The sequence below is a fragment of the Pseudorca crassidens genome, chromosome 3 (assembly GCF_039906515.1).
Source record: "Pseudorca crassidens isolate mPseCra1 chromosome 3, mPseCra1.hap1, whole genome shotgun sequence".
Taxonomy (NCBI): Eukaryota; Metazoa; Chordata; class Mammalia; order Artiodactyla; family Delphinidae; genus Pseudorca; species Pseudorca crassidens.
The window spans coordinates 125,717,339-125,730,570 of record NC_090298.1 but is presented as its reverse complement, the minus strand read 5'-3'; the positions used below and the strand labels follow the sequence as shown (position 1 = coordinate 125,730,570).

Sequence of the window (13,232 nt, the reverse complement as noted above, 5' to 3'; positions counted from 1 at the left end):
CCGCGCGCAGCAACAAAGACCCAACACAGCCAAAAATAAATAAATTAAAAATAAAAGCCTACACCAATATCCCCGAATGCCATGCATGATAGTGCGTTTCCAGGAATTAATAGTTTGAGTTATTAAAATAGAAATTAAAAAATATAATTTGATTATCTAAATATTTCTAGGTCACACAGACTGACCTGAACAAGATAATGGGGGTGAAGTGGGGAACACAGGGGAAACCTAGGCATTTCAACTTTTATAGTGCCTTTCAAGGCCTGGCCTTGGTAAAGTTTTCAATGTGTACATGGAACACCAATGATTTGAATTTCCTCCCTGTCAGGACATCTCTCTGGCGTTTAATTATTACACTGCAGAATGTTCATTGCAGACAAATGAGTTAAAACCTCAGGCATTATTTCAAAGCAGCTCTGAGAGGGAGTGGTGGGGCTAGTGTACACAGTATTAGAAGAGGATATGAAACAAGTTTTGCTTGATTTTCACTGTTGAATCCCATTCCTTGCCAGGAATACGACTGTGCTGAACAGTAAAATCGTTTTGTGCTTGCCTGTATGAGAATCTAAGCAAGGATTTTTTTAGACTGAAAGGGACCTACAGAGGTCATTTAAGTGAGGTCCCTCCCCCACCTGCAGGGAGAATTACAGCCTTTCTTAAATATTTTAAAAAGAAGATATTTCCCAAACTCTTTTAATTTGGGAGTGTCTTCTAATTTCTAACTATCTATCTATTGCTATGGTTCATGGTTAAGAGAATCCGATTTTCCTGACAAGTATTAAGAAGAATGCGTGAGGATCTGCTCATCAGAATTTTACATATTATCTGAATTATAAGAAGCTATAAAAGGCAAAGAGCATGTTAATGTCTTCCTTCTACTTCAAAATACAGGAGTCATCTTTAGTATATAGTACAATATTTTTTAAACCTATAAAAAGCTTTAGAATCTGACTTCTCTTTTAGAAGATTACAATATTGAAGCCTCAGAAAATGCTTAAGGTAGAGTCGCAAATAAAATTCAGTTTTTCTGAATACTTAGGTCAGGATACATTTCCTTACACCATTTAACCTAGCTCTTAAATACCCAAATAAAGGGATATTCCATCTGGTTTCTCCCCTCCCACCCCAAACTACTTTTTAAGAATAAAATGTGTCCACTACTTTAGTATTGCTTCCAGGGGCTCTTGCTTTAAGTTAGTAAAACTTCCAGGTCCTCTGCTACTCTAAATGAAGATGGCAACATTTTATTTATATATATATATAGGTGGCAAAGGAGGCATTCTCGTTGAACAAAGTACAGTGAAAAGCCTAACTCAAGCATTTAAAATATTTCTGGGGCTTCCCTGGTGGTTCAGTGGTTGAGAGTCCGCCTGCCGATGCAGGGGACACAGGTTCGTGCCCCGGTCCGGGAAGATCCCACATGCCGTGGAGCGGCTGGGCCCATGAGCCATTGCTGCTGAGCCTGTGCGTCCCGAGCCTGTGCTCCGCAACGGGAGAGGCCACAACAGTGAGAGGCCCGCGTACCACAAAAAAAAAATATATATATATATATTTCTGTAGTAAAGTCTGTGTTAATCTCAGTTTTGGAACAGTGACAGTTTGAATTCTTCCCCATCTCTAAGACCCCACACATTTATTTTTGTGAGAATACACTTTTATATCTATGGGAATACTTGAGCTCGTGCAAAATATGAGAGATTTGAGCACATATGAGATTATTCTGTTTTTCATACTAAGGTAACTATGTTCTTGGTTTTGAGGGTCCTTTGATCCCCATTCTCTCTTACAGGAAACTAATTTTCCCCCTTCCTTCAACTGAATCTACATATCTAAAGAATGCAATTGCTTCATCAATTGCCAACAAATGTTAGCAACTGTTAGCTGTGTCCATAAAAGGGACATTTTTAATCTTATTAGCACACCCCTGTAAACCACGGATTTACAAAATACTTGAGATTTTGAAATGGGTGGGGAAGGGAATAGGGGAGTTGCAAATAAAGCTCTCTTCTAATTAAGTTTATTAGGTTTTACAACAATGCCTGGTCAGTAAAGATAATCTAACAACCTCTTTCAAGGACAGAATGAAAGGATAAAGATTTAAATTTGTAAAGATAAATCTACGTAATGAGAAGATAGGATAGCTCATGAATATGGGTTTGTTCATCACAAACTACCAAAACAGAATCAGTTGTTGTTTATGATACAAGGGATTTTAAGAACTTAGCATTTCTAAAAATATATCCTAACCAATTAATTTCTGGATGTGGGCAAAGATTTAGTTATAGGAATGTTCACTGAAATTGTTTATACTAGCAAAAGTTTGGAAATAACTAAAATACTCCATTGGGATTGGTTAAATGTTGTTCTGTCAATATGATACATATTTAATATAGAGATACTAAAAATGATATTTTGGAAGATTACTTAGTTATACGGAAATATGTCTCCAACAAATCATTAAGTGAAAAAACAGATCTCAAAACTGAAAGTGCACTATGACAACCTGTTGCAAATTTTTTTTTTTTTTTTGCGGTACGCGGGCCTCTCACTGCTGTGGCCTCTCCCGTTGCGGAGCACAGGCTCTGGACGCACAGGCTCAGCGGCCATGGCTCGTGGGCCTAGCCGCTCCGCAGCATGTGGGATCTTCCCGGACCGGGGCACGAACCCACGTCCCCTGCATCGGCAGGCGGACTCTCAACCACTGCACCACCAGGGAAGCCCCAACCTGTTGCAAATTTTAAGAAATAAAATTAAATATATGAAAAAAAATGTGTGTGCACACATATGTACTGATAAGTATACATACACTCAAGATACACACAAACACACAGAGAATACACATAGAAAAAAAAGACTGGACACATATATAGCAAATTGTTAACATTTCGTGATTATCTCTAAGAGATTTTTGTTTCCTTTTTTTCTGATTTATCAAACTTTCTAAATTTTTCAAAGGAATACTTGTCACTTTTATAAGGAAAAGAGCAGTCAACATTTTATGTGTAAATGACTATTAAAAGATCATTGGGTAGCATACATGTGGAACTTATCAACTTTAGAATCTTGAAGGCATATGGTTCAAAAGCACAGATATATATGTTCAAAGAATTAAATTAATCAAAATAAATTTATGGTTAATGACCCCATAAAAGGTAAGAAATGTTTTCAGAATGTCTCAAAAGTGTTTGAAGTTGCTATCGTAGATGCAGCAATATACTTTCACAAAACCTTGTGAATAACTCAGAGGGGGAGAACAGGAACTGAGACAAGAAAGGAACATAGAAACAGCTGTCACTGTCAAAGACTAGTAAAAAAACTTAATGGATTATCACTCTGATACAACAGGACATTTCTGATGTTCTCATGTTTTCAATCACTTCATTAACTGGCTTATCTAATACTGATCATGCACAAAGCTGCATAACAGTAACAGTTAAACAACATGTGAAAAAGCATTTGACATAGTCTCTGTCATTCCATTTTTCTACTTATTTGTACCAAACAACTCCAGAGATGGGCAGACCACCTTTGTGATTTTCTTTTCTTCCTTACTGCACCTATCTATACCTCTTAAGCTTGTCCTTATCATTTTACTTAAAACACACTCTGCTTTCCAGTGACCTTTCCTTGGGTAAGCACTGTGGTTTAAAAAAAAAAAAATTTCAATTCATCTTGATCTCTCTTTGAAAACAAGTAATCAGTGGGGCATGACTGTCCCAATTTACCTTCTACCCTTTCCTTTTCCTCTTTATTTTAGTTAGAGGTTGGGGTTCTAATCCTTTCTTTGACACTAAGATCTGTATGATCTTGGGCAAGCCACAGTTTGTCCTAGCTAGGCCCAACTGGTATGTGTGAAAGCACTGTGTAGATTGCAAAGCATTTACAAATATGATTTTTTTTTTGCGGTACGCGGGCCTCTCACTGCTGTGGCCTCTCCCGTTGCGGAGCACAGGCTCTGGATGCGCAGGCTCAGCGGCCATGGCTCACGGGCCCAGCTGCTCTGCGGCATGTGGGATCTTCCCGGACCGGGGCACGAACCCACGTCCCCTGCATCGGCAGGCGGACTCTCAACCACTGTGCCACCACGGAAGCCCCAAATATGATTATTGAACTAGATGATCTCAATTTCTCAAGGTCTAAAATATTTATTCTATACTTTAAATTATATTTTTGGTGAATTCAGCTGATCCAGGAGTCAGGAATTGCATTTTGGCACATTGCAGAAGATTCCCTCCATTACAGTAAAGCTGCTGATGATTCAAAACAACAGAATTGGGAATTCCCTGCTGTCCAGTTGTTGGGACTGTGTGCTTTCACTGAAGAGGACGCAGGTTCCATCACTTGTCGGAGAACTAAGATCCCACAGGCCGTGTGATACGGCCAAAAACCAAACCAAAACAAACAAACAAACAAAAAACCCAGAATGATTTGTAACCAAAAACAGGTTCAATTACTGAGGCCGAAAGTTACCACGAATAATACATGATTTTAAGGAGAAGGCTGAATTCGTAGCCAACACCTAAAATCCCCATTTTCTACATTAGAAAACCCAACTTTTGCCCTTCTTAATCTGATAAATTTAAATCTTAAGATTTTCAACTGAAATCACATTTGAAAAGGCTACTACCACTCATTTGGCATTTTAGTACATTTTGCTGGATATTGTCAATGGTGGAATAGTGATTACAGCAGGCAGGAAACAAGTGAGGAGACACACCAAAACATACACATAAAATCATAGACTCTCAGAGTTGAAAGGGCTTCTAAAAGTGATTTAGATTAGTGAGTCCCAGACTGTGGCATTTCAAAAACTTATAAAAGTTAAAAAAAAAAAAAAAAAATGGTGGGGAGGACAGACATAAAGTATCAACTTTTAGTTTTGCCAAACAAGGATATCAACAAAACAACCATCTACCATCAGGACCATATTATAAAAGGGCACTTCAACAACACATATATAGGAAGATAAAACCTCATAATAACGTGTAATTTGAAATTAGATAAATTAAAGAAAAAACGCATTATACTTCTCTTTTCTAGTTATCTCATGGAAAACTCGATTTGCCCCGTCCACGCAGACCTCTGGGAATCCCTAATCTAGTCCACTCCATGCACACCATTACCCCCCAACCCCGAGTTGAGCATCTGTATCCTCACTACAACAACAAAACATCCATTTAAATGTATACCCCACCCCTTATAGGGAACTCCTTATGCTGAGGAATCCATTAAATTTTGGATGGCTGTGGTGGAAAATCAGCAGAACAGTAGCTATCTCTGAAAACTTGGAAACTTCAAAATGCTTAAACTTGACTTTTTTTTTTTTTTTAAGACCAAACTCTAACAGCAGAGAATTTTAAGTAGGCCAGACATGCTTTAGAGTCACCAAAGGAGACTGCCTAACAGTGTTGATTTGGGAGTCAGGTGGCCTGGGTTTTGGTAGTGCCTCAAAACTTCATGCTAACCCTGAGTCTTTTCCCTCTGTTTTCAAATTCAAGACATTTAGGTCCGCGCTTTATGAATACAAATATTTAAGCCAGAAACATGTAGGAATTCCAGTTATCTTCCAGGATGAACCCCATTACTAACTACTTCATCAGCTTTCAAACTTGCAGTTAAGTCTACATTTTTTCCGGTTTTAATGAAATTATTTTATTTGGGATAGATTTTGCTTAAATTTTCACAACTGAGGTTTTGATTCACTCATTTATCAGGGTTTGATTCATATTGCAGATGATAGCATCAACACAGCTTTCTTTTGTGATCATCATTATTACCAAGCCCAATTTTCCCAGGTCAAATTTTGTAAACCAAAATGTGCTCAAGATTTGATTCGTTGACTAATTTTTAGTAAAATTTTAAACATTGTCAATTTAGTAAAGTTTTAAACATTGTCAATTTCATTTTGTAAGTTATTTCTACCCTATGTTTTTGGGTCAACACTGCAGTTTTCAACACGACCAAAATAGGATTCTTCAAGGTTTCTTCTGCGGGGGGGGCGGGGGCGAAGAGGATAACTTTCATATGGGCAGTTTTTTCACGGCAGTAAATCTTATTTTCTATTCACCATATACTGGCCATTAACATTACTCGAATATGTTTTTTTTCTCCCTTTGGGAATCAAATATCATCAGTGGGTAAACAACACAAAGACACAGAGCTTTCCCTCTTTTTCCCCCTCCTGTAAAAACAGGGAATCCAACACTCCGTAGAGCGCAGAACTCTAATAAGACTAATCAACTAGACTGCTAAAACAGGGAGCCCTGAACAAACCCAGCCCGCACAGGGTTGCTTTTCTCTTTCTCTCCACTAGAGGCGATAGCCTCTTTCAAAAGAGAAATTGAGCTGGAATGGGCCGGTTGGGGGAGTAGCCCCCGTAAAGACCAAAAGGTTAAAAACCACCTCAAACAAAGAGCAAAGGTCAATACCCAACTCCCAAGCCCTGACGTATCCATCTTCCACGGAAAATGAAGGTGACTCCTCCATAACATGTTCTCGAGACCTGGGGCCGCGTGGCCTTTCAGAAACCAGGCGGATCTGAGGTGACTAACAGGTAGTTCACAGTGGAACAGCCAACGACCGGAAGTGGAAATGAGCCCCGGGCGGGGATGAGGAGACGCCACGGAACGCTTGCGCAGTCAGCGGGGTTGCAGTACGCGTGCGCAGTTGGGCGGTGACGGGGTGACGCTCGGAGCGTGGGCCGTGACTCTCACGGATCCGGTCCCGCCCTCCCTTCTCGCTGTCGACCGTCCGGGGCTAGCGCCCGCGATCCTTTTCCCAGAGTGCTCTGCGCTGTGAAGAAGCGGCTCCCGAGGACTGGGGGCATTTTGTGTTGGCTGGAGCCGGAGTAACAAGATGGCGGCGTCGGCGGAGTGACAGGGGTCCCTCCGGGCGGGAGCCGGCGGCAGTGGTGGCAGCGGTATCGCCGCCCTAACTCACCGCTCTCCTTTTCCAGCCCGCGACGTCGCCGCGAAAGTGAGGCAGCGGCGGCCGCCAGAAGCAAGTGGCCCAGCCTGGTTACCGTGAGAACCCCTTCAACAATCTGCGGCCTGACAGAAAGAAACCTGACAGCAGCGGTGATTAGGTTCTCCTTGGCCGACTCTGGGCCCTGTAACGCCGAGAAAAGAGCCAGCGTTTTCCTGCCGCCCTCCGGAGCCTTGCTCCGTGGACGAGCCCTAGAGGTCTCCCGTTCTCCCCTTAGAGGTGTCGGGGCTTAGCCCCAGCCTCCATCTTCGTCTCTCAGGATGGCGAGCAGCAGCGGCTCCAAGGCCGAATTCATTGTCGGAGGGAAATATAAACTGGTACGGAAGATCGGGTCTGGCTCCTTCGGTGACATTTACCTGGCGATCAACATCACCAACGGCGAGGTAATCACCTGGGGTGGGGTTCACGACTACGCTGCGCCTGCCCTCCCCCCCTCCCGCGAACTGTTCGGGCCTTTTCCCACCGCATGCCGCACTGGGAAGTCCAGAGGGAGCCAGTTTTCCTGCCTTAGGAACCACCCCCGCTTTCTTTCCCTAAAAGGGAAGAACCCAAGATAAAGGTTGGGTGTACTAGGAAGTTTCCCAGCTTGTTAAAAATACACCTTAATCGAACTTTTAAAACCGTCGTTTAAGGTGAGGACGGCAAAATCCTATTCCTGTGATCCCCATGTTTTTCTATCTATATTTTTAATTCTGCCGGCGTTTTTGTTCCCATTAGGACAGCATCCGATCGCCTGGTTTCTTCATAACCTCTCATTACGTTTTCTGGATGAATCGTTTTCCTGCACTTTAGAGGACGTGCCGCTTTCGTCACTACCCCCTGAAGAGGCCTTTGAGGCTGGTTGCCTCGTTTTATAATTACAAAGAGAGCCTTCTTTTCCCAGCCTCTCACTTCCACCTTCTAGTCGAGAGTTGGAGCTTTGCTCGTGTTTCCCTCTCTTTTCCCAAATGACATTGAATCCATAAGGATGTTGATGCCATCATCCCCTCTTTCCCCTGCAGGAAGTGGCAGTGAAGCTAGAATCTCAGAAGGCCAGGCATCCCCAGTTGCTGTACGAGAGCAAACTCTATAAGATTCTTCAAGGTGGGGTTGGCATCCCCCACATACGGTAAGAATCCTTAAGCAAATAGGCGATCCTCTGAGGGAAGTATGGAAACGGGGAAGATGTGTACGAGGCAGGTGATAGGGCCAGCTGAATCCGGCTGTTGGTATTTGAGTTACCTGGGTTTCCTGTGAAGCGTAAGTCACCACAATCACAGAGTAAATTTTAGTTTGCCAACTTAGTTTAGAATTTCAGTTTGTAACACTCTGCTGCAAAGCTTCCGTCATTCTTCCCGAGGCTTTCATTTGCGGTTAAAGTATGCGGCTCATCTCTGATCCCAACGCGGAAGGGTTGCCTGCTGTTTTCTTTCCGTCTGCACCTCAGATGTTCTTGGGTTTGTCCGGTGAAGTGGATTTGAGGGTGCCGAAGTCACCGGGCTGGGCCAGTTCGGGTTGCTATTGGAGCTGGCTTGGGAAATGGCTGCTCTTTTGTTGTGTTTTTGTTCCAACATGTCTTCCTCCTCCGCTTAGAAAATGGCGGAACGACGTGACTCAACCGCATATTCCTGCCCTTTTCTTTGCTTGAGTTCATAAGTTATGCTTCCTTGAGACCCTCTTTAGCAGCCCTGAGTTGATTAAACCTTTGAAAAGCCAAGAATAAAGCTGCAGACAGTGGTGGGGTTCAGGGAAGGAGATGCCATAATGACAGTCTGATTTCTGCAGCAGATGCGATGTGAAATTAAATTTACTCTGCAATATCTTTCAGAGTCTTTCCAGAAGTGTTAATTAAGTCTGTAAAGGATGGTAATGTTTGCTACATTTCAGTCTGTGTACTAAATTTTGTGGGAAATGGCAAAGGCAGTTTGAACAGCGCTATGTTGAAATTGACTCAGTTGTATTAAAAGAAAACTTAATCGTGTGACCACAGTTTGACAAGTAACTTTAACCTGTTGAGTTACTTGGTCAGTAGCTCCTCACATCTGGGAAATTGTGGCTTTTTTTGGGAGATGTGATATTGGTGAAGGCAAATAGTAATCAGGATAAAAGATGACCAGATGAAGACACTGGGTTCTTTTAAATGGTTAACTTTAAAGGATTTTAGAATAGTTTGATTTTTGAGATTAAAGAGCCTCTTTCCAGAGTAGAGACTAAAATATAGTTTAAGACTCAACCATTTTCCAACAATTACTCAAAAATAACATTTGCAAAAAGATACGGAGGTAGTTGAGAATTAACTGGAATGGTATTTACTGTAGCGTGTTTTACTATCCCAGCTTTTATTCCTCAAATCTTGAATTAATGACTGGGTTATATACATTAATTCTGATGTGGAAACAACCGGAGTGACACTATCCTTAAAAATTTTCCAATGCTGATAGACATTTTTAATGGAGAAATTGAGTGATAACGATTTTCTATTGGTTCAAAGTCAAAATAAATTATTAGGAAGAAAATTCCAGGTTTATCTTATGAGGTAAAGATTAATGTGAAATCTGAGATAATCCAGATTTGAGATTTTTAATGGTTCTCATCCCTTTAAAAAAAAAACAAAACCCTGCTGTGTAGGAAAATAAATTTGTTATTGTGGAAAAGTGAAAACCTTGATTAAAATATCTAGCTTTTTTCTTCACAAAATAAAAAATATCAATTGCATTCGCCTAAAATTTTTAAATTCCTTTCCCTTTGTATTTACTTTCATCTCTCCACCCTGGATCTCGCTGATTTGCTTTCCATCACTAGTTTTTCCTAGAATTACATGTAATTGCAATCATACAGTATGAGGTCATTTGTGTCTGGCTTCTCTAACTTAACGTAATGCTTTTGAGATTCATCTGTGTTGGGAGGTTTTATAAATTTCACAAATCAGGTTGAACTTAATGTATTTGAAATCATTTTCAAAAAAGCAGTAAGGGCTTCCCTGGTGGCGCAGTGGTTGAGAGTCTGCCTGCCGATGCAGGGGACACCGGTTCGTGCCCCAGTCCGGGAAGATCCCACATGCAGCGGAGCGGCTGGGCCCGTGAGCCATGGCCGCTGAGCCTGCGCGTCCCGAGCCTGTGCTCCGCAATGGGAGAGGCCACAACAGGGAGAGGCCCGCGTACCGCAAAAAAAAAAAGGCAGTAAGCATCTGGCATTTTCAGTGCTAAACGCAAATTAAATACATGCACTTTTATTTGGTAGCTTTTATTTAAGGACAACACTGATACAGACCAACAAGGGCAATAGTCAATATACTGATTACACACATCAATAAATGAAATTGACTTGTGAGCAAAATTCTAAGAGGTTGAGTGCAGAGGGTGTTGTGGTAGTTATAAACTGGATGGAGCTAAAGAGGTTAACCTGACTTTCAAGTTAAGACTTCCTGGGAGAGGAGATGGGACTTCAGGATCTGGCTCTAAGGAAGAAAGCTTGGTGAACTGGTTGGGGAGGGCATCCAAGAGTAAAGTGTGGCTTCTGGGAGTGGTCTCTAAGGCAGAATGTAGTAATTGCATGAGGGTGAGGAAAGAGTAAATTTGTTTTAGGAGTAGTAGAGTCCAGGTACATAGAAACAAAAAATGGATCATTGCTTTTAAAGTACAGTGTGAGAGAACTGTTTGTCCACTGAAGTGGAAAAGATAAGGACTTACACAAGCTTTCTTTATTTTGGGTGGCAACATCTTCCCCTTTGCTGTTTGTTCCCCACTATTTCCACATCAACTATATATAGTATACACTTAATAAATATTTACTTGGGAAATATTGAATTAAATTATTCAGCTTAGCTAGATTAAAAGGGCAGTCTCTTCTGTTACCCATTGTTTTAGAAATGTTGACACTAATTAAAAATTTTTAGATTTGCTGCATTTATACCACACTAATATCTCCCTCCTCCCCCAATCCACCCCACACCCTGCAATTTTCTTAAAGATACTATGGGATATTCTAAAACGAGGGCTGAAAATTACCTAGCCTATATAGCATACCTGCCTTATCAAGTCCTTAGTATGTAAGGACCTTACTAAGGGATCTATTGTGCAGAAGCATAGCATCCAGTGAGTGTAAAGAGCAAGAATGAGAGGATGGCATTCAGTCTCTTGATATTTTTAAGAAACTGAAAGTCCTTGGGCCTTGTGAATTGACCTCTGGCAGCTCATTTTAAATTACTGTGTTTCTGTTACAACCCTCCCTTTCTTTGTGCCACTTTGAACTGAATTAAATTGTTCTCTAAAGAAGCAGGCTCTAAATCTGCCATGTGGTACTGATTGAGTGATCTGGGGTTTGTCAGTCCCTTAACCTCTTTGGGCATATCAGTTTCCTCATTTTTGAAATCAAAAGAGGGTTTTGCCAGGTTGGTAATTTTCTAGTTTTGCATGCTGAGCTTTTGGGCAGGGTTTTGTTTGAACAAGTTTCTGTACTTAAGTAAGTCACTGGCCTAGTTGATCTTAGAACTTTCAGCTCTGAATTTTAAGATTTATTTTCAGATGATGGTAGCTAGAAAGCATTTCATCACATTTGGTGTTTTGTCTAGATCTTACCTTTGAATGATATTTTAGTAGTGAGATACCACTCAGGACCTTAAAAATGCTACCTGTATCAGGTAAACCATAGGTTACCACTTAGGAGAAAGTAAATTAATGGGATATACTTTTATAGGAAAACATGATAAAGAAAATAGGAGGGGCATAGGATAATTTTGGTTGTCTTGTTTTTTGTTGTTGTTGTTTTTTTAAATATTTATTTATTTATTTGGTTGCACCGGGTCTTAGTTGCAGCACGTGGGCTCCTTACTTGTGGCATGTGAACTCTTAGTTGCGGCATGCATGTGGGATATAGTTCCCTGACCAGGGATTGAACCCAGGCCCCTCTGCATTGGGAGCACAGAGTCTTATGCGCTGCTCCACCAGGGAGGTCCCAGTTGTCTTGTTTCTTTCACCACTTTTTTTTTTTTTTTGCCCTCTTTGAATGTCAAATATTCTAGGAGATATTTATAAAGTACTAGTTAATCCTTACTGTCCAGTGTTAAAAGCAGCTTAAATTTTAATCTTAGCTTTTTGGCACTGGGCATATATCCTGTAAATAAGTTCTAATATTCTTATCAGAGAACAAAGATGATGTCTACACTGGGTATGTCTTTATTAGAGAGATAACATTACAGATCACAGGATTCATACAGTAACTGAATCCGTGGTACACTAAGGGTACGTATATTGGCTTATGCTGGATTTCTAGTAATGGAATAATGTAATGATGCTTAGACAGCATTTGGAGCTGGATGAACCCTGAGAGATAATAGCCCAACACTTCATGGTATATAAATTAGACTGTTGAGTCTCAGAGGGCTTACTAGAAATCTCCTAACTTCCAATTTTCCTGTGAGCCATTTTCACCTTTATGTCAAGGTCAAATCATGTCTGCTCACATAACCCACACCTTTTCATTTGATGCTGCAGAGCCATATTTTGCCTCCTTCACTCTATGGCGTTTGGTCTCATACAGAAAAACTGATAAATGTAAGTAACCTATTGTTTGTATTATTATTTAATTAGATCCTTATGATTCTTATTCTTCCTTTTGAATCCATGGATTGCTGGATGAGAACTTTTGTGGACATTATTAATTTGTATCTTAAAGTGGAGTAAATACTTGTAAACCCTTGTATAGTCCATGGATTTTACTACCTTGGCTTTAGTCGATTTTAGAGCTAGATTATTTTGTTTCCGAGTACATTTAATCTGTACCTAAGGTATGATTTAGTGATGTTTTCTCATGATCTGTCCTGGTTAGTAAGAAACTTTAATGTCAAGAAGTCTATGCAAGAGAAAACTAGAGTTTGAAACAAATGTTATAAATCTAATCTTTTGGTTTATTCCATTTTATTCTTAAAATCAGCCTTTGAGTTTTAACAGAAGTTTTTCTGAGGCTAAATGAGTACCTTAATAGGTTTCATAATATAAATGAATAACTAGTCTAAATTATGCTTTTTGTTACTGTTTGTATTTCCAATACAATCTCAGGTGGCTCTTGAAAATTGTTAATAACTAGTAATCACATAACATGTACTTATCCATGTCTTAATGGAATTTTTTTAAATGACATGTAATTTTCATACAGTGAAGTGTATATAGATCAATGTGCCATTGACTCAGTTTTGACAAATGCATACACTGATGTAACCCACACTCCCTAATGAGATAAAGAATATTTGATTTTTTTTTAATACTGCTAAT

General features: G+C 40.4%; 2 protein-coding genes across 13 annotated transcripts in view; one reads left to right on the top strand and one right to left on the bottom strand.

The window, feature by feature from the left end:
* Positions 1 to 6,668, bottom strand: part of ARHGEF37 (Rho guanine nucleotide exchange factor 37) — a 73,738-nt gene extending 67,070 nt beyond the window's left edge. For 2 of the 4 annotated variants that reach the window (XM_067732217.1, XM_067732219.1), the window contains exon 1: positions 6,434 to 6,668. In XM_067732217.1, the coding sequence (XP_067588318.1) occupies positions 6,434 to 6,491 (58 nt within the window). In that variant the 5' untranslated portion in view covers positions 6,492 to 6,668. Of the gene's footprint in view, positions 1 to 6,428 lie in introns of all 4 variants that reach the window. The other 2 variants (XM_067732216.1, XM_067732218.1) reach the window with 2 other exon arrangements.
* A 56-nt stretch (positions 6,669 to 6,724) lies between these two features.
* CSNK1A1 (casein kinase 1 alpha 1) overlaps positions 6,725 to 13,232 on the top strand; it is a 50,578-nt gene continuing 44,070 nt past the window's right edge. For 4 of the 9 annotated variants that reach the window (XR_010942187.1, XM_067732226.1, XM_067732229.1 and 1 more), the window contains exons 1-2: positions 6,725 to 7,367; positions 7,986 to 8,092. Coding sequence is in view for 8 of the 9 variants with exons in the window: in XM_067732226.1 (XP_067588327.1) it covers positions 7,245 to 7,367; positions 7,986 to 8,092 (230 nt within the window). In the remaining variant the exon portion in view is untranslated. The remainder of the gene's footprint in view (positions 7,368 to 7,985; positions 8,093 to 13,232) is intronic. The other 5 variants (XM_067732230.1, XM_067732228.1, XM_067732232.1 and 2 more) reach the window with 3 other exon arrangements.